We start from the raw sequence: 23,630 nt of genomic DNA on the forward strand, positions 1-23,630 counted from the left end.
GGTCCCGAGATCGACTGACACTATCAACAAAGAAAAATTTGCATCAACCCAAGTGCCACGCGCTGACTTGGTGACGACACCGCTAGAGAGCGTAGCGTGTCCACCGGGAAGTGCGAGAGTGGAGGAGCCCGCTTGCATAAGCGCCTCATGCGCATCACGCTTCGGCGTAATAACAATAAACACATTGTGCGTCGCTACGTGGCTTCAATGCTAATCGCACTGACGTCCACATTCATTGGCAGATGGATTCTTCCAGATTTTAATTTCTCAGAAGTTCTCAAGCAACTTCCGAGTTTTGCTTCTTTCATCTTCCGCAAATTCCGCACGATTCCTCTTGGGCTTCCCTTCTTTACGTTTTCTATTGCCTGTCATTTGTACATTTCTATTCTATTTTATAAGCACCGCCCCCGCTTCTTGGCCGGATACCCCGTTGCGAGTACGGGCCATAGCCTCGGAAACAGTCATTCCAGCAAAAGGACTGGTGCACTAGAGTTGAAATAGGGATGTTCGTTTATTGCCAATACGGAGCTGAAGAGGCCAAGCCCTGCACGTGTCCGTATCCTTATGGCCCGATCTAACCTTGCTGATGGTGTCTTGTGTCTGTTTCTGCTGGTTTTCTACATACTTCAACGCTGGGTCAAAAGGAATCCGACTCTCTGAGGAGGCGCAGTTTTTTCACGGGGCGATCCACCATTGAACCAATGCAAAAGAAGGATTGAGCATGCATGCACCACTGGCTAGCTTGGAGATATCACACAAAGTAGACAGGTAATTAACGGCGCTGGCATTTGCCACACGTGAGACTGCGGGACTTCTTACACAATCTGGCGATGTAGTAACGCGTTCCACAGCGGAAACAGCAGTTAGCCTTCTGCAGCCTTGCCCTCTTCTCGCCTGCGACAGGTTGTCATTGTAGACTTCAATGTTGCACCTCTCGCTGTTTCACAGAGGGCAAACTGGGCTCAACCGGTAAGGTAGATCATGTTAGTACTGAAGCCGAAGAGGTGTGTCGTGCGCCACACACGTGGTTTTCTGGCACGGGGCTCATGTCGTCTACGTCCGATCATCAACGACGGCTCTGTGAGCCGGCACTTCTCCCGGATTACCACCTGCACTGCGCAGAAACGTAAACAGCTCCTTCGCCAGCCGCATTTTCTCGTCGGCAATTTCTGCGCTGCTGAATGCGCACTCAGGTTCCTGAGCCTTATGTTGGCACGCAATGGCCAAGTCTTCTGGTGAGCATCACATCGAAACGTGGTTAAGCAGCATGATGTTCCGTTTCGGGGTCACTCTTGAACCTTCCAAAGCACTGACACGAAATTACGCTGTCGTGAAGTAGGCCAAGGTTCGCAATATCTGATGAGCTCTTCACGCGTGTCAGCGCTAACACATAAGCCATGGTGCCATTAACAAAAAGACCTCGGCGGACGAAGTGATCAGTGCGCGTCTTGATTGCGATGTAGTACTTTTGCTCCGCCTGCCGGATAACCTCGATAGTCCTTTTAGCGCTACAGGTTAAGTACGTAAGCAAGTTTTCGATGTTTGGCTGCGTGGCGTTCTTGTGTATCCCAGAAGGGCTGCCATCAACTTCGATTACCGTCGAAAATTGGTATACAGAGCTATGATTCGGTTCCTCCCCCTGGCCCGGAGCCTCTGCGCAACCTTGAAGGATGTGATGCAATCACGCATGCTCAAGCAGCTTCCAGCTGCTTGAGCATGCGTGATTGCGGCCTGTCGATGTTCTTCCATCCAGAACAGGGCTTGCGCTAAGGCGTACAGGATCTTTTCGTTTTAGTCATGCACCGTTACAACTTCTTGGGTCAAACCCTCCATGGTTGCTTAGTGGCTATGGCGGTGGGTTGCTAGGCACAAGGTCGCGCGATCAAATCCCGACCACGGCGACCGCACTTCGACGGGGCGAAATGCGAAAACACATGTTCACTTTGATTTAGGCGCACGTTAAGAACCCCACGTGGTGCAAGTTATTCCGGAGTCCCTCACTACGACGTGCCTCACAATCAGGTCGCGGCTACGGCACGTAAAGCCCCGTAATTTTACTTTCTGGTCGAGGGTCTTTCCATCCGTGGCCACAAGAATGATACCGTGCAAACTGGACAGTTCAGCTCCTTTCGCCGTGAGGTAGTCGAAATGACCAGGGGAGTGTTGAGATCCGGTTATTGCAGCAGGTCCGTCCATAGCAGTGAAGTTCACGTAACACCACCTCCGACTGAGCCACTCCTCCGTAGCTGGTCCGAGTTCGCCATACCCCCAACTTGAAGGGAGGTCTCTGGAGGGGCGGTCCCAGGCTTTGCGGCGCCAACAAATGTAACGAAAAATACTGGTGCTCCCGACATCAAATTGATACGTCCATTAATCGCCAACATGGAGGCGAATAAAGAGCCCAAGCCCCACATGCTTGCGCCCCCTCGTGCCCCGATCCAGCCTCAGCTTCCTCTTTCTCTAAGGACGCCGGCAGGCTCCTTGTTGCATCGTTCCGGTTGTTCTTCTATGGCCATCATCACCAGCTCGTGGGCACGAGCCAGCTCCTGTCCTCGAGACAGAAGAAGACGACAGCAGAGGCTGGCGGTTCGATACGCTGTGCAAGCAGCCTCCTGAATCATGGCGAAGGGCAAGGACAAGTCCCAGGGCATGAAGTCCAGCAATGAAGAGAGCGCGCGTTTCAGCGCGACAGAGAGTAAGGCTACCAGCAAGACTACCAGCAAGGCAACTAGCAAGAGTTCCAGTAAGGCGCCCAGCAAGGCGCCCAGCAGGGTATCTGGCAAAGCTAGCAGTAAAGCACCCAGCAAGGCGCCCAGCAAGGTATCCGGCAAGGGGGCAAGCAAGGCTCCGAGCAAGGCCCCTAGCAAGGCCTCCGCTAAGTCTCCGAGGAAGGCCTCCCCTAAGACTCCGAGCAAGGCTTCAAGCAAGGCCTCCTCCAAGGCTCCGAGCAAGGCTCCGAGCAAGAGTCCTAGCAAATCGACTGGCAAGGCGGCCAGCAAGGCGGGCAGCAAGGCGGGCAGCAAGGTACCCAGCAAGGCTCAAAGCAAGATGCACCAAAAGTTGAAGCAAAGGTGCGTTCTCCCTCTTTTTTCTTTCTTTTTTTTAGGATTAGAAATTAAGAGTTTTGGTTTGTCTTTAAACGTACTACCCTTTGCTAAATACTCGCTGTCGGAGAGCTTCACGGCCGCAGCAACGCGGTACTGACATCTTGTGACACGCGTTTAACCAGATACCGCACAAAGCTAATACTGCAGCGACCGACAATTTTCTACATAACCACTGGTTGCAAGCGGTTATTAGTGACGTGATCTTTATTAAGAAATCATTTTATGACTTATCATCAACGAAAACAAGGACGCAAAACAAAAATGTTTCGAACTCATTGTTGTTGGGAAAAGCATAGCAGCGGTTCACTACCTGTTTTGCCACTTCCGTCCCAGGTTTCCGTAACCTGGCAACTCGTAAACGGTTAGTAGTGGCCGGACGCAATAAAATTTCCTAGACATAGCTTGTCCATAAACGCAGATGGTCATAGTAACACAGGTAGCGGCATCTTTCAACGCTTCGTCGAAGTTACGACGTAATTGAAATGTTAAATAAAATTTAGACAAAGTATGCAGTTACAACGACTGTGTGCCACCGGATCTTTGCAACAGCGTTAAGCGTCACTGCAATAATAGGTTTCAATCGTTTCTATTTAAAGAATGCGCCACAGGATCGCGCCACTAACGCGGCTAATAATGCAAACCTCTCCTGTTAAGAGGAAGCTTTAGCTCGCGCCTAACTCCGACGCGGCCTATTCAAATTCATGTAAAACGTAAAAAACGTTTTTATGGGATAACCCCTGGACCGATTTTGATGAAATTTGTTGCATTTGAAAGAGAAAGTTAAATTCTAGTGACTGCTGGAAGCGGAAATTCGATTTAGGGCTTGAATTTTCTTAAATTGATTTTCAAATATCTAACAGTTTGAAACAAATAGAAGCACGAAGTTTACAAATTCATAGCTCTGCATCAAGAACTGATATCATGGTTCTGTAAACGGCATCCATTAGATCATTCAAAGCGGACAAATTCAATATGTCATTTTACATCTTACGTGAATTTCTTACGTTGGTTACAACGGTTTTGCAAAAGTTGTATTTACCTATAAATAAATTTTTTATATTCATGTGTAAAATATCAATTTTGTCCGCTTTAGATGTACTATTAGATGCAATTCACATAATTGTATTATCATTTTTAGTGGTTGAGTTACAGAGTTGTAAACTTGATAGCTTAATTTTTTGAAAATTTTTGATTTTTGCCAATTTTTAATAAACAATTGACGACCTATCTCAAAAATTCGAAACAAACAGTCACTAGATGTTAAGTTTATCTTTTAAATGCAACAAACCTCGTCAAATTTGGTGCAGTGGTTGCCGAGAAAAACGAATTCTCATTTTACATGTATTTAGATAGGAGCACTTGAGCTAAAGCTTCCTCTTAAGGGCTATTCCGTGAAGGCTAATATGATAACGGGCAGGCTAATTTTCTCCACTTTCGGTGACAAGATGGCGCGCACTGACCGTCACCATCGCCTTGAGTTTCGCCACGCTGCTGGTTAGTTACGCAGTAAAGTCGGCCTTTGGAGACTCGCGTGAATGTCAATCACTTGAAGCAGGTGAATGGAGAATCAAATTATAGACACACGCGAAACACAGAGGCGAAACAGCTAACATTCCTGTGCTTGTTTGGCGGAGGCCGTTCAGTCGTCTGATCTGCTATTTCTTTTCACTTTCAATTTATTTCAATTTCAATTTCATTTTATCGCGGCGTTATTAAACGCGACTGACACTCCACTTTTCACTCAAGGCTATGAGCGCTTAAAGACAAACTTTCACAAGATTCCCTCTGGTCAAAGTTACCGTAGGCGAGTACTTTATACGTGGGAGCAATCTTGCAAATATGAAGGAGTGGCCGTTGTTTAATTTTCGCACCAATTAGCCCCTCAGCAGACGATGCTTGCGCGTGGTGGGCCGCGGGTCAAACGGAAATACCGCGGATCACATGGCCTCGGAGATTTTCAGCGCACTGCAGCCGACCCCAACATCTCGGAGGTCATGCGCTGTAGCCCACTATTTCTCGTTAGCCTAGGCCATGCGTCAATTCCGCTGTGTGCTAGCGTGGCGTGCATATTTAATGCGGTTGCATTAGGAGTGTCAAAGTGAAAAAAAGTGTGTGTGTTAAGTCTGGGAAGCCGGCCACGTGGTAGAGGTAGGGAGGGAATAGGAGAGCTTAGGAGGGCGCACGGACACACACACGCACACGCACTCGGTGCTTCAGTTAACAATAGCCAGAGTTTGAAAATATGCCGATGCACTCTAAGATGTGAGTTGCTCACTTTTGTATGCAGTATGTCAAGCTACTTTTTCTATTTTTCCTTAATATCACAATTAGCCAACAATGATTGACGAACTTCTGAAGCAACAAAGCTCGGCAAAAAAAAATTCTAATTAGAAAGTTGTAGAGCGCTTTGCAAAACATCCGATTATAGAGTTTCTAACTTTCTGTCTAGTAAGTATTTGTGTACCCGTATAAGTATAGTATTGCCGGGCTAAAAGCTATGTTTGTGCACGGAACGTTTGGGCGCAATGCAATTATGATGCGCAAGCGGGAATGTCACGTGGTGTTTTTTTTTCTTGGGCATCTGCAGTAAGCTGGAAAACATTAATGCCTTATAGAAAGAAAGAAACTGTTTAGTCGGACGTTTTGCGAACCGCTCTGCAAGTTTCTAATTGGAGTTTTTTGCGTAGCTTCGTTGCTTCAGAATTTGGTTAATTAATCTTGACTAATTATCTAACTAAGCAAAATACGAAATATAGCGTGACAGACTACATACAAAAGCGAGCACCATGTATTCGCACGCCTCCTCTTAGAGTTAATCGGCACATATTTAAACTCTAGCAAAAGTTAGCGAAAGCACGCTTTATATGTGGAAGTCATGCTCGGGCATTTCTATCGTATTTGCAGCTAAATCACCACTGTTCTTTATATTTTATTATAACAAGCGTCTATCTTTCTCTTCTTGTGTCGCACCTATGCGTGCTTCAAACGTGAAGTTTTCCCTCGAGGTTCCTATATAACTACACTAACGAGAAATAATCTTTTGCACGGTCGAAAATTGTTTTGCCCTATGCAGCCCAGCACACGTAATTATGTAAAGAAATATTCCAAAAATAAAGTACAGACTTTCGGGATGCCCAGTTAGGCTGAGGCGATTATAGTTTGCACAGTTTGTGCAGTTATATTGTGCACGCAATTTCGTAGAGTATTTGAATCCTTGTTATTCCTTTCCTAAGGCGTCAGCTACCGATGTATTACTTGTGAATAATGTGAAAAAAAAGTGAGCGTTAAGCGGAAGCATAGCCAAAAGCGGAAGCACAATATTAGCTTTGCGCAAGCATCTCACACACCTCACCGATTACTGCTTCCGTCTTTCAAACATACAGTGAGTCAGAATGTCTTAAATTGTCAGTTCCTCCCCTCCACCACTGAGATAACGCAGTGAGCATATACAATCTGTATTCGTATATGCTAAGTGTATAATATATCTTTCAAATATTTTTTTGTATCCCCGATGCCGAAGTATTTAAAGGGCTGCGAACTTGACACACTGTCCAGCCAGCTTATATTCAAAGACCCCTCTGTATTTCTTCGTAGAGAGAAAATGCCTGACTGATTATTTGATTGATTATTTGATTGACTTACTAATTATTTGATTAATTGAGTATTGGATTCATTGATTATATGATTGCGTGATTATTTTATCGATTTTGTGATCGTTTGACTGAGAGAAATAAAGTGAGTGAGTGAGTGAGTGAGTGAGTGAGTGAGTGAGTGAGTGAGTGAGTGAGTGAGTGAGTGAGTGAGTGAGTGAGTGAGTGAGTGAGTGAGTGAGTGAGTGAGTGAGTGAGTGAGTGAGTGAGTGAGTGAGTGAGTGAGTGAGTGAGTGAGTGAGTGAGTGAGTGAGTGAGTGAGTGAGTGAGTGAGTGAGCGAGCGAGCGAGCGAGTGAGTGAGTGAGTGAGTGAGTGAGTGAGTGAGTGAGTGAGCGAGTGAGCGAGCGAGCGAGCGAGCGAGCGAGCGAGCGAGCGAGCGAGTGAGTGAGTGAGTGAGTGAGTGAGTGAGCGAGCGAGCGAGCGCAATGCCTTCGTCAGCCATGCAAGTTTTTCCGTGCATATTACATTGCCATCCCATACCCTGGAGCCCAAATATGTAGTTGTTCGGATGCGCTAAGTAATTGCGGGGGCGCCAAGTACTCCTTCTTACCTTCCAGGAGCCTAGTGAAAGGTGACATGGGCCGCAAGTCACCGGGCAGGCCCTCCAAGGCGCCTTCCAAGCAGGCCTCAAGAGCGAGCTCAAGAGCGGGCTCGGCTGCGCCCTCCAGAGCAGGCAGTCACGAGAGGGGAGCCAAGCAGACGTTCAAGCAGTTCTTCACCGGCAAGTCGGCGTACGCCAAGTCGTCCAGTTCCAAGTCAACAGGTTTGTACTTTGAATGCGAAGGTATACTTCCGGTTACGCTACAATTGCCTTTGATATAACATGGCACTGAGGAAGAAACAGAAATTTAGTGTCGATAGAATTTTTTTTTGAAAGCGTTACGTTGTTTGTACTTGGTAAGGAATTGCAGTGAATCCTGCATTTAAGGAAATCCCGGCTTTAAGGAATGTTCGACGTTAATGAACTCCTTTATTTTAGCCTACACACACATTCGGAGCGCCTGACGCTTCAAAAAACCTCGAAGCAACGAAGTGCGCTCCAAAAATACCTTCCGATTTACGCAAGTGCTCGTAAGGAAAGCATAGGTTGCATGTGATTTCAATTCGAACGCCAACGATCAGAATAATTTTAGCTTTTCGACGCGAAGGAACTAGTGATGAAAATTGTCTGTAAATGGACCGTCGATAGTAGCTCTAGTTTCTCAAGACCATAAGTAGTGTAATAAAAAGGCTATTAACAATAGTAATATTGATAGAGCTGTCCATGGTATTACGACAGCAATTCGCTATGAAGCTATCGGCGTGTGCTGAAAAATGTCAAAATTAGCATTCATAGTATTATCAATAGTATTGCTATTGATAACTGCCTGAAATCACAGCACGACGATACGCCATGTGCTCTTAACACAGCTAGAAACAGATCGGGAAACCGCAGCGTCGTTAAAATGCAGCTTTCTAGTGTAGCACGTCTTGTGATCTTAGCTTGTCGACGGCGCATTATCCACAGCAATACTGATAGCGCGCTCTACAGTACTATCACTATCTACATGCTGATAACACGCATGCCGTTCTTTATTGGGAAGTACCGGGCTCACCGAGTTAAAGAAAGGAAATGCGAGAAAGACAGATGACGATTATTCTTGTGTGGCAAAAGCGTGTAATTATCCTTGCGTGGCAAATATAAACCTTAAACAGCTGCGCCGTATGGGGTTTATATTTGCCACGCAAGGATAATCGTCGTCTGTCTTGCCCGCGTTTCCCTTCTTTAACGCTGCTAGCCCGGTACTTACAAGTAACGAACGGAATGCGTGTTATCAGCATGACACAGCATTCTCGACAGGAAAGTATCGAGCGCAGCGTTTTCAAGAAAGGAAATGCGGGCAAGACAGATGACATTATTGTTTTGTGGCAAATATATACCCCGAAAGGGTGTAAACTTTTTTTACACTCTTAAAACGGTTGAACCCTTTGGGGTGTATGTTTGTCCCGCAACAATAATCGTCATCTGCCTTGCTTGCGTTTCCTTTCTTGAAAACTCTGCGCTCGCTACTTTCCTGTCGAGAATGCTGCGTCACACTGATAACGCGCGTGCCGTTCGTGACTGGGAAGTACCGGGCTCGCAGCGTTAAAGAAAGGAAACGCGGGCAGCACGGATGACGATTATTGTTGTGGGACAAGATACGCCCCAAAGGGTGTAAATGTTTCTAAGAGTGTAGCAATAGTTCTTTTTTCTACAATGAATAGTTAGTTAATGGCTCAGCCGCCGGTAGTTCTGCATCACTAGAAAGAAGACAAGGCAGGTGGCGCTAGCTGAAGGCCGTAAAATGACACCGTTGCCGAAAGCGGCCAACGTGGCACTTTCGCATGTGCGCTTCTCTTCTAAGCAGAGAACAAACCGCTTTCCCTTCAACGTTGCGTCGACGCCCTGAAGGGACTCGGCCTTGAGGAAGCATGGTCAGAGTATGTATGGCGTGTACGCGTCAGTGGTTTCTGATACGACGAGAACGCAACAACAGGTTTCGGTCACGTGAGCGGTTCTCAAACGTCACGTCCGAAGCCGCTGTGCACACGGTGCGAGTTTTTAAGAGGAAGCTTTAGGTTGGAGCCGACTCCGATGCCGCCTATTCGAATACACGTTAACACATAGAAATGCTCTTACGAGACAACCGCTCAAGTTATCTGAACAACAACAACAACATCATCATCATCATCATCATCCTGGTTACGCCCACTGCAGGGCAAAGGCCTCTCCCATACTTCAACAACCCCGGTGATGTACTAATTGTGGCCATGTCGTCCCTGCATGGCCACAATTAGTACCAGACCGGGGTTGTTGGAGAAGTCAGGGAGAGGCCTTTGCCCTGATATGAATATTATTTGTAAAATTTGACAGAGAACATTAATTTGTGGGGACTCTTAGAAGCATTTAATATGCGCCCTGGTTTTTTTTTTACAGAAATTGACAAAATTGGCGAAATCATTAAAAAAGGTGCTAAAGTGCGAAGGGGAGAAATACTTAACTCTGAATTAGAAGAAGCTATCCCAGTTCTTTAAAGCGCATCTGCTAGACAATCTAAAGCGAACAAATTTGGTTCAGGAATTTCTAGGTTCAAATAAAGCTGTTCGATTTAACGAGGGTTTCGGAACGTCTTCCTCGCGGATTAGTTTTACGTTTTATAGCGGTGTATTTTACCTGAATTTTGTGCGTTTTAGATGTACAAATAAGTGCGATTTCCAGAATTGTGAGATCAATTTTATTGCCTATAGTTATAGGTCTAAATTTGATATTTTTGTTTATTTCTTTTTCTTTTTTTCAGTCTTGCCATATTCAACAAAAATTTTAGAAGGTGACAGCGAAAGCACAAATGTGATTTCTACAGTCACTACGTTTCGCGTTCTTCTGGTATATGCAAGAAATGTCATCAAAATCGAAACACTGCTAGCCGAGACACGGTTTCTCTATTACCGTAAAATTAGATAGGAGTTCTGAAGCTAAATCATCATCGTAACGAGTTGCATCAAAGGGTAATGTTATTATTTCTTGCACATAAAAGAATTAAACCACACATCGACATTACGTGGTGGAGAGCTTTTTATAAAAAAAAACGTGACCATCTTTTTTTTTTCCAATAGTAGCTTAGGTCTTAATGCTAAATCGGTGGTATGATCGGTCCAACCAATCAAACGACGAGCTAATCAATTGTTGCCGGTGCTGGATGTATTGCGCCTCTCACTCCACAGGAAAAGCGAAGAAAGGCGGTTCCAACGAGGCAGTCAAAGGGAAAGCCTCCAAGGCCGGCGCCAAGGCCGGCGCCAAGGCCGCCTCGAAGGGCAAGCCAGATTCGAAGGCGGCTACGAAGTTAGCTCCCAAGCCGGCTCCCAAGGCGGCTTCGAAAAAAGCACCGCCCTCGGACTCTCATGAGTCTGGCAGCGAGGAAGATAAGAAGAAGCAGCCGAAGAAGACGAAAAAGTCTAGCGATGAAGGCGAGGACAGCAGCGAGGGAGAAAAGTCGAAGAAGAAAAAGGGGGATGATGACGGCGAGGGTAAGGAAGGAGAAGAAGACGAGGACGAGGACGAGGAAGACGAGGGTGTATACATGAGCACCACAGAGTTTGAGGCCTACATAGCTCGGTGAGCGCCCAATAGGCTGTCGTTTGCAATTTGAACGTTTGGGCTAGTTTCGTCGGTCATCATTAAACGCGCTAAGTAATACTAAACGCAGACGGAGGCAACAGAGCAACCAGACCGCGCCGTTACTTCCAACTGGTTACGTCTGCAGAAAGAATGGTCTCATATTGACGCGTGAAGGGAAAGCACCAAACTGAAAAGTAAAGTTACAGGAGCTGCGTTCGTCACCGAATCGCACCACAAGATATGACGTACAAGTACGTTATTCAGTGCGGTGTTATGAGGTGACGATCTTGCTTCTGTGCATTTGCATTTCTTTATTATTATTATTATCAGTAGTAGTAGTAGTAGTAGTAGTAGTAGTAGTAGTAGTAGTAGTAGTAGTAGTAGTAGTAGTAGAAGAAGAAGAAGTAGTAGTAATAGTAGTAGTAGTAGTAGTAGTAGTAAAGTAGTAGTAGTAGTAGTAGTAGTAGTAGTAGTAGTTTGGTGCTTTCATTGCAAAGTCCTTATACAGGTGTTCTTTCTGCGAATAAAATCAATTGGAAGTAAGATCGCTGCTCCTGCCCTGCCGTGCTTCTTGTGTCCGTCTACGTTTGGCCTCACGCTGCAAGCATACTTAGGCGGTTGTTTTTTTTTTGGTCTTAACTGTGGCGGAACATTATTTGCTTCTTTCGGCGCCCTTTGACGCGGTAACTGCTTGGTCGCAAACAACTACACTTATGAGGAGGACCCCCCCCCCCCCGCGTTGCTCCGTACGGTGTACAGACGTTGTGTTACACCTTCACGTTTGCGGAATTGCAGGAAGTCTTGCAACAGCAGTTGCGCATAAGATAAGCAGTTCATCCACATCAGTGATACGAGCCATAGGCTTTTATACGCCACCGGGCCATGATTGTAATACACCAACCATAACCGCCAGCATGAAGTCAGGGTATGGTTAACAATACTGTCAACGCCTTAATTTAGATAGCACTTTCTTTTCTGCACTGAACTCAACAAGCACAAGCTAAGTAATAACTCTAAACTCTTAAAAACGGTGTTGAAAATGTAACTTCAATTCTTATTTATTTATTTATTTATTTATTTATTTATTTATTTATTTATTTATTTATTTATTTATTTATTTATTTATTTATTTATTTATTTATTGTAGAAAGAGAGACACCTCGAGAGCACTTTATTGCTACAATCGAACACCCAAAGTTAGTTATACGCCACTTACGTACCCTATTCAGAAGTTCGAAGGCTGGTTTTCGAAAACGGGCAGCGGCGCGAAGTAAAATCCTGATATACACAGATGTCTTTACTGTTGCACGTCGTTCAACATGGAAGGCGAACCGGTTTGCCCCTTATTGCAGCTTGTAAGAAAAAAAATGGTATTGTACGTTTTGGACGGTATTGCAAGTTCTTTTTTTTGTTTTGTTTTTGAGTTAGACATAATGACGCACCTACATGTTATTCTTGTACACCCCAATATGAAGTCAGATTGCCACTTCGTTCCGCTTAAACGCCGCCTGCAAGTAAATTTTTACTTTTGCGAAATTTGCTATGAATTAGTGGAATAGGCTGTTGAAAGCACAGCTGCAGGCTATGGCACAGCCGCAGGCCAAAAAAAATAAGAAAAACCCCGAGCACACAACGATACGACGACGGTGCAAGAATACAGGCACACGGGCGCTTTCACCATCCTCGTCCGGTTGGGCGCCTGGAGTGTTTCGTCATGTCTTGCCAACGTTTCCAGACATAACTGAGGTTTGTTAGCGCACGAAAAGGGACGAAAGACAGTGGCAAGACGCGGACACAGCCACTGTCGTTCGCCCCTTTTCGTGCGCTAAAAAACCTCAGTTATGGAATACCAACACGCCCTAACCTACGCTCTTTCAAGTTTCCAAACAGCCCCGCTATTGCACAGTTGCAGGGCTCGTAACGATTTATCATTCCTTGTATGAACCTTTAAATAGCAATTGAGCAGACGACGCGTACGTCTGGAGTTTAGCGAATATAACGTAAACGACAGCACGTCGCATTTCAAGATGTTTCTGTGCCCCGTGGGTAGTTCGCGGGTGCAGCCTAATCTCGAAGGTCATCCCGAGAAACCGCGCTGTATTAAGCATTCGGGGTTTTGCGTCATTTCAGGAAAGCGCTAATAATATATATATATATATATATATATATATATATATATATATATATATATATATATATATATATATATATATATATATATATGTTATCGTAACGGACAAGTCTATTTAGGTGAGCACTTATTGATGCCCGCCCTAGTATTTAAAGATTGAGCTTTTACAGGGAGCTTGATCTCCATGTGCAGGCATAGACAAAAATAGTGCGGGATGTCTGAGCAGCGTGCGAAAGCGCATTCCTGCGCCATTTAACGAGGAATGCGCCTTCTGTCAAAACAACTGCGCATGCGTGCCCCCTTATGTTCATACGCTCACTTGTTGCCAGCGTGCTTTAGGAGTCGCGATGACTGCAGAAAATTACGTTAGGCTTACACTAATGGAAATGTGTACAATCATTGCGTTCTACCAGTGCCAACGTACGGAGCGGCAACTTGGGAGCTATTAAAAAAACTCCAAAACAAGTTACAGATAAGATCGATGGAACGAAAAACGTCTCGCGTAACGTTAGCAGACGGGAAGAGAGCGGTGTGGATCAGAGAGCAAAGAAGCACAGCCGGTATTCTAGAAGACATTAGGAGAAAAAAAATGGGGCTGGGCTGGCCGTGTAATGCGTGGGGTATACTACTGGTGGACCATTAGAGCTACAGAATTTGCGCCAAGAACAGGGAAGTGCAGTCGAGGACGGCACGAAATTGGGCAGGGAGATGAAATTAGATAATTTGTCGGTGCAAGAGAGAATCAACTAGCGCGGGACAGGGGTAACGGATTTAAGAACCCTGGAATAGGCCCTCGCCCTGCCAGCGCACATTAAAAGGAAAGGCTGATCTAGATGACGATGATGACGCTAGGACAGTGCTGTCATTTTCGACCGGCGTGGGGTGCAGCGAATTGTCGTAAGTCACAACGGCCGAAAGGGACACCGCTCTTGTGGCGCAATTCTCTGTCGTCTTCGAGATTCCGACGGAGTGCTGGCAGGAAGTGACCGTAGGCAAGAAGTTGCAAGCGAGCATGCAAGACAGGCACATGCACAATGCCGTCTATACAGAAGCCGCACTCTTCTTTAAAGGGCGCCTGAACGAAGTTTGGCACGCGCTCTCAAATTCCATGTTATTCTTTCGCTGCGCGCACATTTTCTGAACACATAGCCTTCTTATGCGGACAGAAATTTTGTTGCAGTTGACCTTTGAATTTTAAACGTGTCGTTGCTATACACGAGCTGAAAGGCAGTATGTGCCCAAATAGCGACCACTGGATACATTAGGTTAAATTTGGGAAGCTGCACTTAACTGCAACATAAAGCGGGCGCAACAAGCAATCCTGCTGTTCTTACGAGTAGTTAGACGCAACTGAAAAAAAAAACCGGTCGGTATTCCGGCTGTTACAACTTGTCTCGGTTCACGGGTTTCTCGGTTCACGCATTTCTCGGTTCCACGCAGCCGCGACTGCATCCGGGACATCGGCAAGTGCGTGCTGCTCATATTCATGACGGCCTGCATCGCCTACCTGTTCCACGTGTGGCGTCAGAGCGACAAGAAGCGCTACGGGACCGGCATTGTCACCGAGCGCCGCACTCAGCCCTACAGTGAGGAGGAGGAGAATGTGACGTACCCGCTCAACAGGGTCCGAGACCTCGATGTGGATGACCAGCCGGATGCCGTGCCCACGGAATTCGGCCAGGCGGTTGGAGACTTTTAGAAAGTTTATGCGAATATATCGATTACCAATTCGCTTTTTTTTTGTTCTTGTTTCGTATCACATTTTCTCATTATTAACGCTGGTTGTCTTCCCTACAACTTCCCTTTTTTCCCCATGGCATTCCCCCAATTTTGATAGCTACTTAAATTCGTCATTGTTTGAAGTAGTAAAGGCAAGGCGCAGAAGACCAGGACTCAAGAAGAAGAACACAAACAAGAGGACTGGTCCTGTTGTTTGTGTTCTTCTTCTTGAGTCCTGGTCTTCTACGCCTTGCCTTTACTACTTCAAGCATGAACCAACTAGCCCAAGAAATATTTTTACTTAATCAGTAGCTTGGTCCGCGGTTCGCTCGGGAAACATGACCGGTGGCCGGCTCAGACGAAAGGGATACAAATGTTGCAAGTGCAGGAAGGACTGGTTGCCTCTGTGCTATCAGGTGGTTCGTGGCACGGCGAATTCATCTGACGACGAGAACCGAGAGCAGGAGGAAGAGGCACAGAAACATTGCTGCGGGTTTTTAGTAGGTTGTGGTGTTTCCATGCTTCCCGCGTGATTCCTTCTGCAATAGTAAGCCAATTCCGAGCGTACGAACATCGAGCCACCTTCACAAAGTCGCCTATACGAAAACTATGAGCTCGAAAACGCTCTAGCCGTTATTATTTAATGCATTCCACGCATCACAAGCGTCTCTTCAGCAATAACTTGTGTGTCTACATTGCTTGAATGCTAATGTCATTACCATTGAGAGTGATAGCCAGACGGGTTCTTGGCCATTTGTTTTTTGTTTGCTCGAGCAAGAGCAAAACGAAACAAATTCTCTGGCTTACTTATAGGGCATTGAATCTACAGAGTGTATTCGTTATGGACGTGTTTATTCAATTGTATATGCCGTATTGTATATGCCCCTGATGCCAAGATACAGCTACGGGAGACAATCGCTCTACAAGCTGGACTTGACTGACTATTAGTGTGTCTAGAAGGTCAAAAACGTCTTTCTTTTATTGAGACACCCCGGTTAGATTTTGAAAGCTACAGCTACATGTCTGTGGAAGCAGTGGCCCTCTATTAACGTGTGCTATGGTAAAACCTGTATTTCATTTCCTGAATGCAGAGACGAAGATGGAACTGTACTTGTAGTACACGTGCCCCGCTGTACAACGTTTAATCCTAATTCATTGCTTCAGTTCAGCGTCGTGAAATCTTAAATGCAACAACGTGTCTTGCTACGCTGAGCCGCTTTTGATTTTTTCAGACAGCCACTGTAGCACGCGTCGATTATGAATTAACAAGACATCGGAACTGCGTATTTGTTGTAAACTTTGAATGACTTTCGTATTTGTATAGTAGTACCGTTATGATAGCACTTGAAGTGAAACTACATACCTCATCTATTTGTTGTCTTCCGCAATGACGAGATAAAACAAATATCCCATTTGTGCTGTGCTTGGTTGTAGTTCTTGGCTCGAGGAACAGTGTGAGGTGTGGTAGGCTATCTTTTCACATTTCTGCTTTCCATATTTTTAGGAGCTTGCAGAACACGCCTAAAACTACTGCCACCTTTTTTTTCGCGTAAGCTGACAGTTGCAACGCCTTAGCATTAGAACTGTGAAAGTGGAAAAAATTCGGTGTGAAGTGTGGCAAGCCGGTCACATGGTAGAGAGGGGATAGGAGAGCTCAGAAGAGCTTATGTACATCAATCATCATACATACATACATACATACATACATACATACATACATACATACATACATACATACATACATACATACATACATACATACATACATACATACATACATACATACATACATACATACATACATACATACATACATACATACATACATACATACATACATACATACATACATACATACATACATACATACATACATACATACATACATACATACATACATACATACATACATACATACATACATACATACATACATACATACATACATACATACATACATACATACATACATACATACATACATACATACATACATACATACATACATACATACATACATACATACATACATACATACATACATACATACATACATACATACATACATACATACATACATACATACATACATACATACATACATACATACATACATACATACATACATACATACATACATACATACATACATACATACATACATACATACATACATACATACATACATACATACATACATACATACATACATACATACATACATACATACATACATACATACATACATACATACATACATACATACATACATACATACATACATACATACATACATACATACATACATACATACATACATACATACATACATACATACATACATACATACATACATACATACATACATACATACATACATACATACATACATACATACATACATACATACATACATACATACATACATACATACATACATACATACATACATACATACATACATACATACATACATACATACATACATACATACATACATACATACATACATACATACATACATACATACATACATACATACATACGTACGTACTGACAGCTCCGGACCACCGTCAGTTCCACTTCGCTCCTCGCGGGACCACCGGGACATTCTACTCACACTGTCATAGACCCATAATGAGGCAAGAGTAGTTACACAAGGCTCAAAGCACACTTTTTTGACGTGATCGTTGTCGTCGAGATTATGTTGGGGGCCAGCTCAGTCATAGAATACGCGAGGCGCCTTTGCCAAATCAACGTCAAATAGACAGCCAGTGGCGTTTGGACGCTTCCCGACGCCACGGAAGACAGTTACCCGGGGATTATTTGTGTAGCGAGGGTGGATCCTGTGCCGTATACTACAAGGATTCAATGAGAACATTGACTGCTATTATAACGTGATAGCGTAAAGGGCGCCCTGTAGCAGAAAATCCGGCGTCGGTGTCCGGCATCGGACGTCATCTCGGGCACGCCGTCCTTGTAGCGCCAGGAAATTGCTGAACGAATCGACTTTCTCAAGGTTAAATATGTCAAAAAAATCGTAAAGTACAACTTACACACGACCTACAGACATCGCGTAATAATGTAATTTGAATATACGATAAAACGCAATTCTGTTAGACGGAACTAAAACAAAAAAAACACGAACCCCTTTTCCAGCGTTTCTACCATTCATAGAGCGGCCATGACCTCCGAGCATTGAGCGTGCCGGCGCGTGAAAATCTCGAAGGCCATAAAGTGGCCCACCTGGTTTCTTGCAACACCTCCAGATGGCGCTCGCCTCCGCCGCGTTTCTACCAGAAAGCTCACCTTCGTGCATAGCGTTCGCCGCCGGCATTTCCCGGTAAACGTTACGGTTACATACGGTGCAGTTGCCGGGAAGCATGAGAAGCAGTCACGGCAGATCCTTGATTGCTGTTGCGTTCGACTCTTAAAGTCGAAGCTTAAGTGTCCTGCAAATTGTTGTTTCGTAATTATACAGAGCTCAATACTCTGCGCAGTATCGAAGAAATGGAAACTATTGGCCTGCACACTGATAAATCCGCGCATTTCTTTGAAAACGTTCCTTGCAACGTGATACACTTTGTGCTGAACACTTATCGAATCAATGGAAAGCCCGTGAAAGGAGCTCATCTTCTACCAGCCTAAGGCGGACATCACACGAGCCATCGAACCGATAATAGATCGCCTTCAACAAACCAAGGGTGTGATGCTGCGGAAAGTTTTTTGCGATGGTCGAATCGGTAAGTCCACTTAGTATTCAAACAAGCACGGATTTCTTTATAACAGTGCGCCATAAACAATGCAAGTGCAAAAAAAGAACAAATAAAGACGAAATTATCTTCCACCCAAATTGCTTTCTTTCTATTCAATCGGGGAGTACTGTTTTGGCCACGCGATGAATGAGTGCCTTCACCAATGAGGTTTAATGGTGCCCACTGCACATAAACAAACGCGAGCGCTGCAAGAAGACATGTTGTACTAGTTCCCTTGAACATTAATGTGAAAGCGGTTTGACCTGCCACGATTGGTCATTTGTAGAGTTATTGAGAAACTCCCAAGTTTGCAGGCAGATTACTGCCTGCAAACTTGGGAGTTTCTCAATATCGCTGCGGACCTGTAAGCCAGCGATACCTGTTTGATTGAAGTGCGGATTGCGTAGTGTATTTTGATGATGTAATGTTTGCAATGATGATGTAATGGTGATGTAATGTAATGTGATGATGATGACATTTTTGAACGTTGCCTTAAGAAAGAAAAGGGAAGAGGAGAGAAAGAAAAGAAAGAAAACTGATTAATCTAGATTTTTTGTGTGCTTTTTTGTATTCTTATGGCTTGAGTATTCCCAAAATTCATCCTTAGTAGTGTATGCCACCTTGGGAGGTTTTCTCACCCAAAATAACATACTTCGCCAAAACCAATCGTTAGAAACTATCGTATGTCTTCCTCGCCTATCTTGGTGGCCATAAAGCGAAACTTCAGTTGTTAATATATAATCATCGATATATCTGAACACATCCTTCTCTCGGTAAACTGCCTCTCTCACTCTAATCGTCATCATCCTTTAAGTAAACAAACTTCACTATCATCGCTGCGGACCTGTAAGCCAGCGATACCTGTTTGATTGAAGACCACGCCGACGCTGTTATCGCAAACGTTCCCAAAAGGCACCTGCGCTGAAACCTCATTCAATCAACTGACCGGGTCCTGTCGACATATCGAGGAGGCGGGCGGGAACCAAGCTGTCTCGGAACGGCGGACCCGTTGGTATAGCTCCTCTCCACTCTTCCTTTCTCGATGCAGACAGCGCCGGCTGGCCGACCCAATGCAATATCGCGCGAAGCGAAGGCCACCATCCACCCCGGGCACCTGTGTGCACCTGCGTTGGAGCAATACACGGTGCAGCCGAGCGTTCGGTGGTCGCAAATACGACACCACCCCTCCTTCATCGTTGCCTAAGCAGAGCGAGGGATTCGGTCAGCAAGGCAGATGAGGACACCTGAGAACAGAAAATGAAAAAAGGGAACACGCTACTTCGATATCATCTAAAAGGGAATGCAGTGTGCTTGTTCGCAAGAACTCGAACCTGCCGTGGTGGCTTAGTGGGTAGGATGTTGCGCTGCTGAGCACGGAGTCGCGGGATCGAATCCCGGCCGTGGTGGCCGCATCTCATTGAGGGCGAAATGCAAAAAAGAAAAAAAAATGACCGTGTCCCGTGCATTTGGGGGCACGTTAAAGAAAAACAGGTGGTCAAAATTAATGCAGAGTTGATCCCTAGTACGGCTTGCCTCGAAATTAAATCGCCGTTTTAAGGACGTAAAATCCCGGAATTTATTCAGTGTATAAACCATACACACGCGCACCATGTATTGACGCGCATGAACGGAAAATTAAATGCGAGAACACATTCTAGCGAATGACTCCTTCTGTTACGTGCAGCGCACACTGAAGAAAAAGCTTTTTGCAAGCATTAACTTTCCTTCCTGCAAAAGAATTAAAAATGAAGATCCGTTTTGTAACGTTCGGGCAGTGGCATACGTTACCTAAGTGCTTCGGCTTGTCTTTCTTTTCTGGTTAACGTACTGGTCGATCCTATACTAAATATCTATACTATACTAAAAATAGTGGCTGCATTGGTCACGTATATCGCGTTTGATGTATTTTACAGATTCCGTGTTGCCAACGGAACTTATTTTGCACATTTATATGTTCGCTTGAAAATGTTCCACCGGGATTTAACAATCACTGAGCTTCTGGGGAAGTTGCTGTGCTTTCTATTTCTCTAGCAGCACGTCGAGGAATATCTAACTCACGTCGGAAAGGACAAGCATAGTATATTCTCATACAGCATATAAAAAATTAGAATCAAAATAAAGAACAAGCCCTAAGTTATCACGTTGACGTTTAACTTATCGCGGAAAAATAATATGGAGAGCTACCTAAGTATCCTTTTGTAAATCAACCTTGATCCATTTTATTTCACCTTCATTTACTTTACTCCACCTTAAGTCACCTTACTCTAACTTCACAACTCTAACTTAATTCACCTTAATCCACATTAAAACACCTTCATTCACTTTACTCCACCTTAATTTACTTTCTCCACCATAAGTCACCTTACTGTAACGTATTCTAGCTTCAGTTCACTTTACTTCCCTGTAATTCTCCTTAATTCGCTTTAATTCACATTAATTAACCATATTTTTATTACTAAAAAATGCTGTTATACCGTTTACTGTCTTCTGTGTTACGGCTGAGGTCAAACAAGACGCGGGTGACGTCACCTCCTCCCCACAGGCTACGCCGTCACGTGATCAAAGACGCACGCACTAGGTACACCTTAGGCCAACCAGAACTGAGGAACTTCCCTTGCGTCGCGCTGGCGCGCTCGTCTCGAACCCCGGAGGCCCGGGTTCGATTCCCACACAGAGCGAATGTTCTCAAATTTTCTTTTCAAAGGCGTTATTTGCCTTTGTTTACAGGAACCTCCCTGAGAAATGTGACGTCAATCCGAGCATTTCTTGACGTGTTCTAACTTTTTTTGCGCCGCCGGTCATTTTTGGTGTCATTGCTTGATCGCGTCGGATTTTCTTCCTCGTGGGACATGGACTGCTTTCGCATTAAAACCCTGTTGCCACGTTGCAGAAATCAAAATAAATACGGAAACACCTCCAGAAGCGCAAGTTAAGAATCTGACTGTTTATGGGACGAACTTGTCTTCAGGAAGATAATCAGTTCTGTAATAGCGGTGCGCTCATTGGTCAGCCTAATCTCCCGACCCAAGTTGGTCCTCAAATTATACTCGTGCCACGCTGCATCACAAAGGGGCCTCAAGTGCTCACGAAAAAAAGAAATGTGAAAATGTGCAGCACTATTCACGTCACACGTGCGATGTGCTTAAACGATCATGCTCACTATGGAATTCATAATAACGTTGACGTATAGCTTCGGATCCGGAAAAATCTTCATTCGGGAAAGCAACAAGCCAATAACAGCAGCAGTTCGGTGATGCAGTCATCGGCAGGAAAGTAGAACCACGACGCGTAGTATACTATATTTAATTCAACGAGGATACTATAGATAGTTCGCGCTGACGTCATCATGACCGCCATCTTGGGGAACTAGCACGTAGGGAAGCTGCGCAAACAAGAAATGTGATGGAATGACAGGCGCGCATCAAGCGCTGAGCGAAAAATCGATAACAGCGATAATCCGGTGAAAGAAGCATGACCATCTAAAAATCAAAACGATGTATACACGTGAAAACATGGTTCTTTGACGACATCGTTGCCGCCATGCTTGGGGACTAGCACGGTGGCAAGTGGCTTCCGTGACGTCACGTGAAACTATATAGTTCGACACTTTATTGTATTGTCACGTGCACACTCCCTTTCCCTTTCTTTTGCTCCGCTTTTCCCTGTGACGCTCCAGCCCTTCCTCGTCTTCTTTTTTCTGCGAAGTATCTCTTACAACCTCATGTATAATGCCTACTCCCCTTTAATTTGGAATAAATGAACTGAAAGAAATTCAACGGAGCACGTTGCTCCGCCTATATCTTCTTTAATTCGCACAACTAATACTCGAGAGTCGGAACCGTATAGAGAACACGGAGTTAAATGTTCGAATACGTAATAGAGAGTTCACTCTTAAACCAAATATAGACGTAACGATAAGACACTGCTATTGGGCGGGCGATTACACAACGTTTATTACAGAACGTAGTGCTGAGATTGGAGTGTTTTAATCTCGGGTCTGTAAGGAGCACAGCGACTAAAACGAGGCGGTCGGGGAATCCACGAAAGCGGGCCCCAGAGCACCTAATTAGCGGCTGCGTGGTCTCTTGCCCAAGAAAGCTTTGATTCCTCGAACGTGCTGTCTAGGGAAGTCGAGAATGCACCGATCATTGCCGCCGGCTGCCTGCATCCGTGACTACCTCGGTGTAACAGAATGTTGCAATCCCTAATCGTAGCTGCAGTCATCCCTTTGGTCTAGCTCGTCCACTTCTTTTGAATAGCCTATTTTATTTCTTAGCGAACTATTCGAAAACCCTTTCAAAGAACCTCTAAGGGGAACACTACGCGAATATGAATTAGTAAATGGAGCAAGCGCAATGTCAAACAAGCAATTAAGTGAGAGGAGCCGTGGTAAGCTGGAAATACACGTTACAAAACAAAGTGCAGAAGGCATCGCCACCCACGAGGTGTCGCTACGAGATTCGCTACTGCGAAGTCCCTATATAAGCGTCCAGGTAGCGCCTTTCGCCCATTTGCTCCCCCCGTTCCTTCCGTGATCTTGGTCCTGCATGGAGCCCCTCAAGCGACCCCCAAATGTTCCAAGCCTCCCTCAACGGGCGTGCAAATACTCGAAGCTTCTCCTTTGTGTCGCACCACATAAATATTTGATACTCGTTTTGAAACTGTGTTCCCCACCGTAAATCCTTGTCCGTGGCTATCTTGACGTGAACCGTGGTGCCTGAAACACGTTGGAACGTTTCGGGGGTGCTAGCGATCAGTGCGGTCACGTGGGGGATTCCATGTGACCCTACAAAGCCAATCACGCACAGCCAATGGCGGGAGAGTGTGAGGATAAAGGGTCACATTTAAAATAAAATTATCTAGGGATACCGTAATGCTGCTGTGAGGCATCATGCCATTGCGATTATGGCTCTGATAACACGGTAATTCTGTACATAGTGAGAAGTTTGCGGATAAGCTAGAACTCCATATTAGGAGTACTGCATGGTCTCGTAGCACAGGGTACGCGCATGGTCGGGGAGGAAGGTACCGCACGAGCACCTCTCAGGCATGCCCCCAAGAAATGCGACGAGGCGTCCGGCGCTCGACTTCACAGCGCCAGCCGAGCCACACCACGGCCTCAGCAGATTCAT

General features: G+C 45.0%; 1 protein-coding gene and 1 long non-coding RNA gene across 2 annotated transcripts in view; one reads left to right on the forward strand and one right to left on the reverse strand.

Moving 5' to 3' along the window:
• The window catches only part of LOC139046813 (uncharacterized), a 101,001-nt gene that overhangs the window by 47,067 nt on the left and 30,304 nt on the right, over positions 1–23,630 (reverse strand). The window lies entirely within an intron of this gene.
• Positions 2,540–14,754, forward strand: LOC139046812 (histone H1, gonadal-like). The gene is made up of 4 exons (XM_070520725.1): positions 2,540–3,071; positions 7,316–7,521; positions 10,500–10,890; positions 14,465–14,754. The coding sequence occupies exons 1-4, from the start codon at positions 2,620–2,622 to the stop codon at positions 14,721–14,723; spliced, it is 1,308 nt and encodes a 435-aa protein (XP_070376826.1). The 5' UTR covers positions 2,540–2,619; the 3' UTR covers positions 14,724–14,754.

Source organism: Dermacentor albipictus, chromosome 6 (assembly GCF_038994185.2).
Source record: "Dermacentor albipictus isolate Rhodes 1998 colony chromosome 6, USDA_Dalb.pri_finalv2, whole genome shotgun sequence".
NCBI lineage: Eukaryota > Metazoa > Arthropoda > Arachnida > Ixodida > Ixodidae > Dermacentor > Dermacentor albipictus.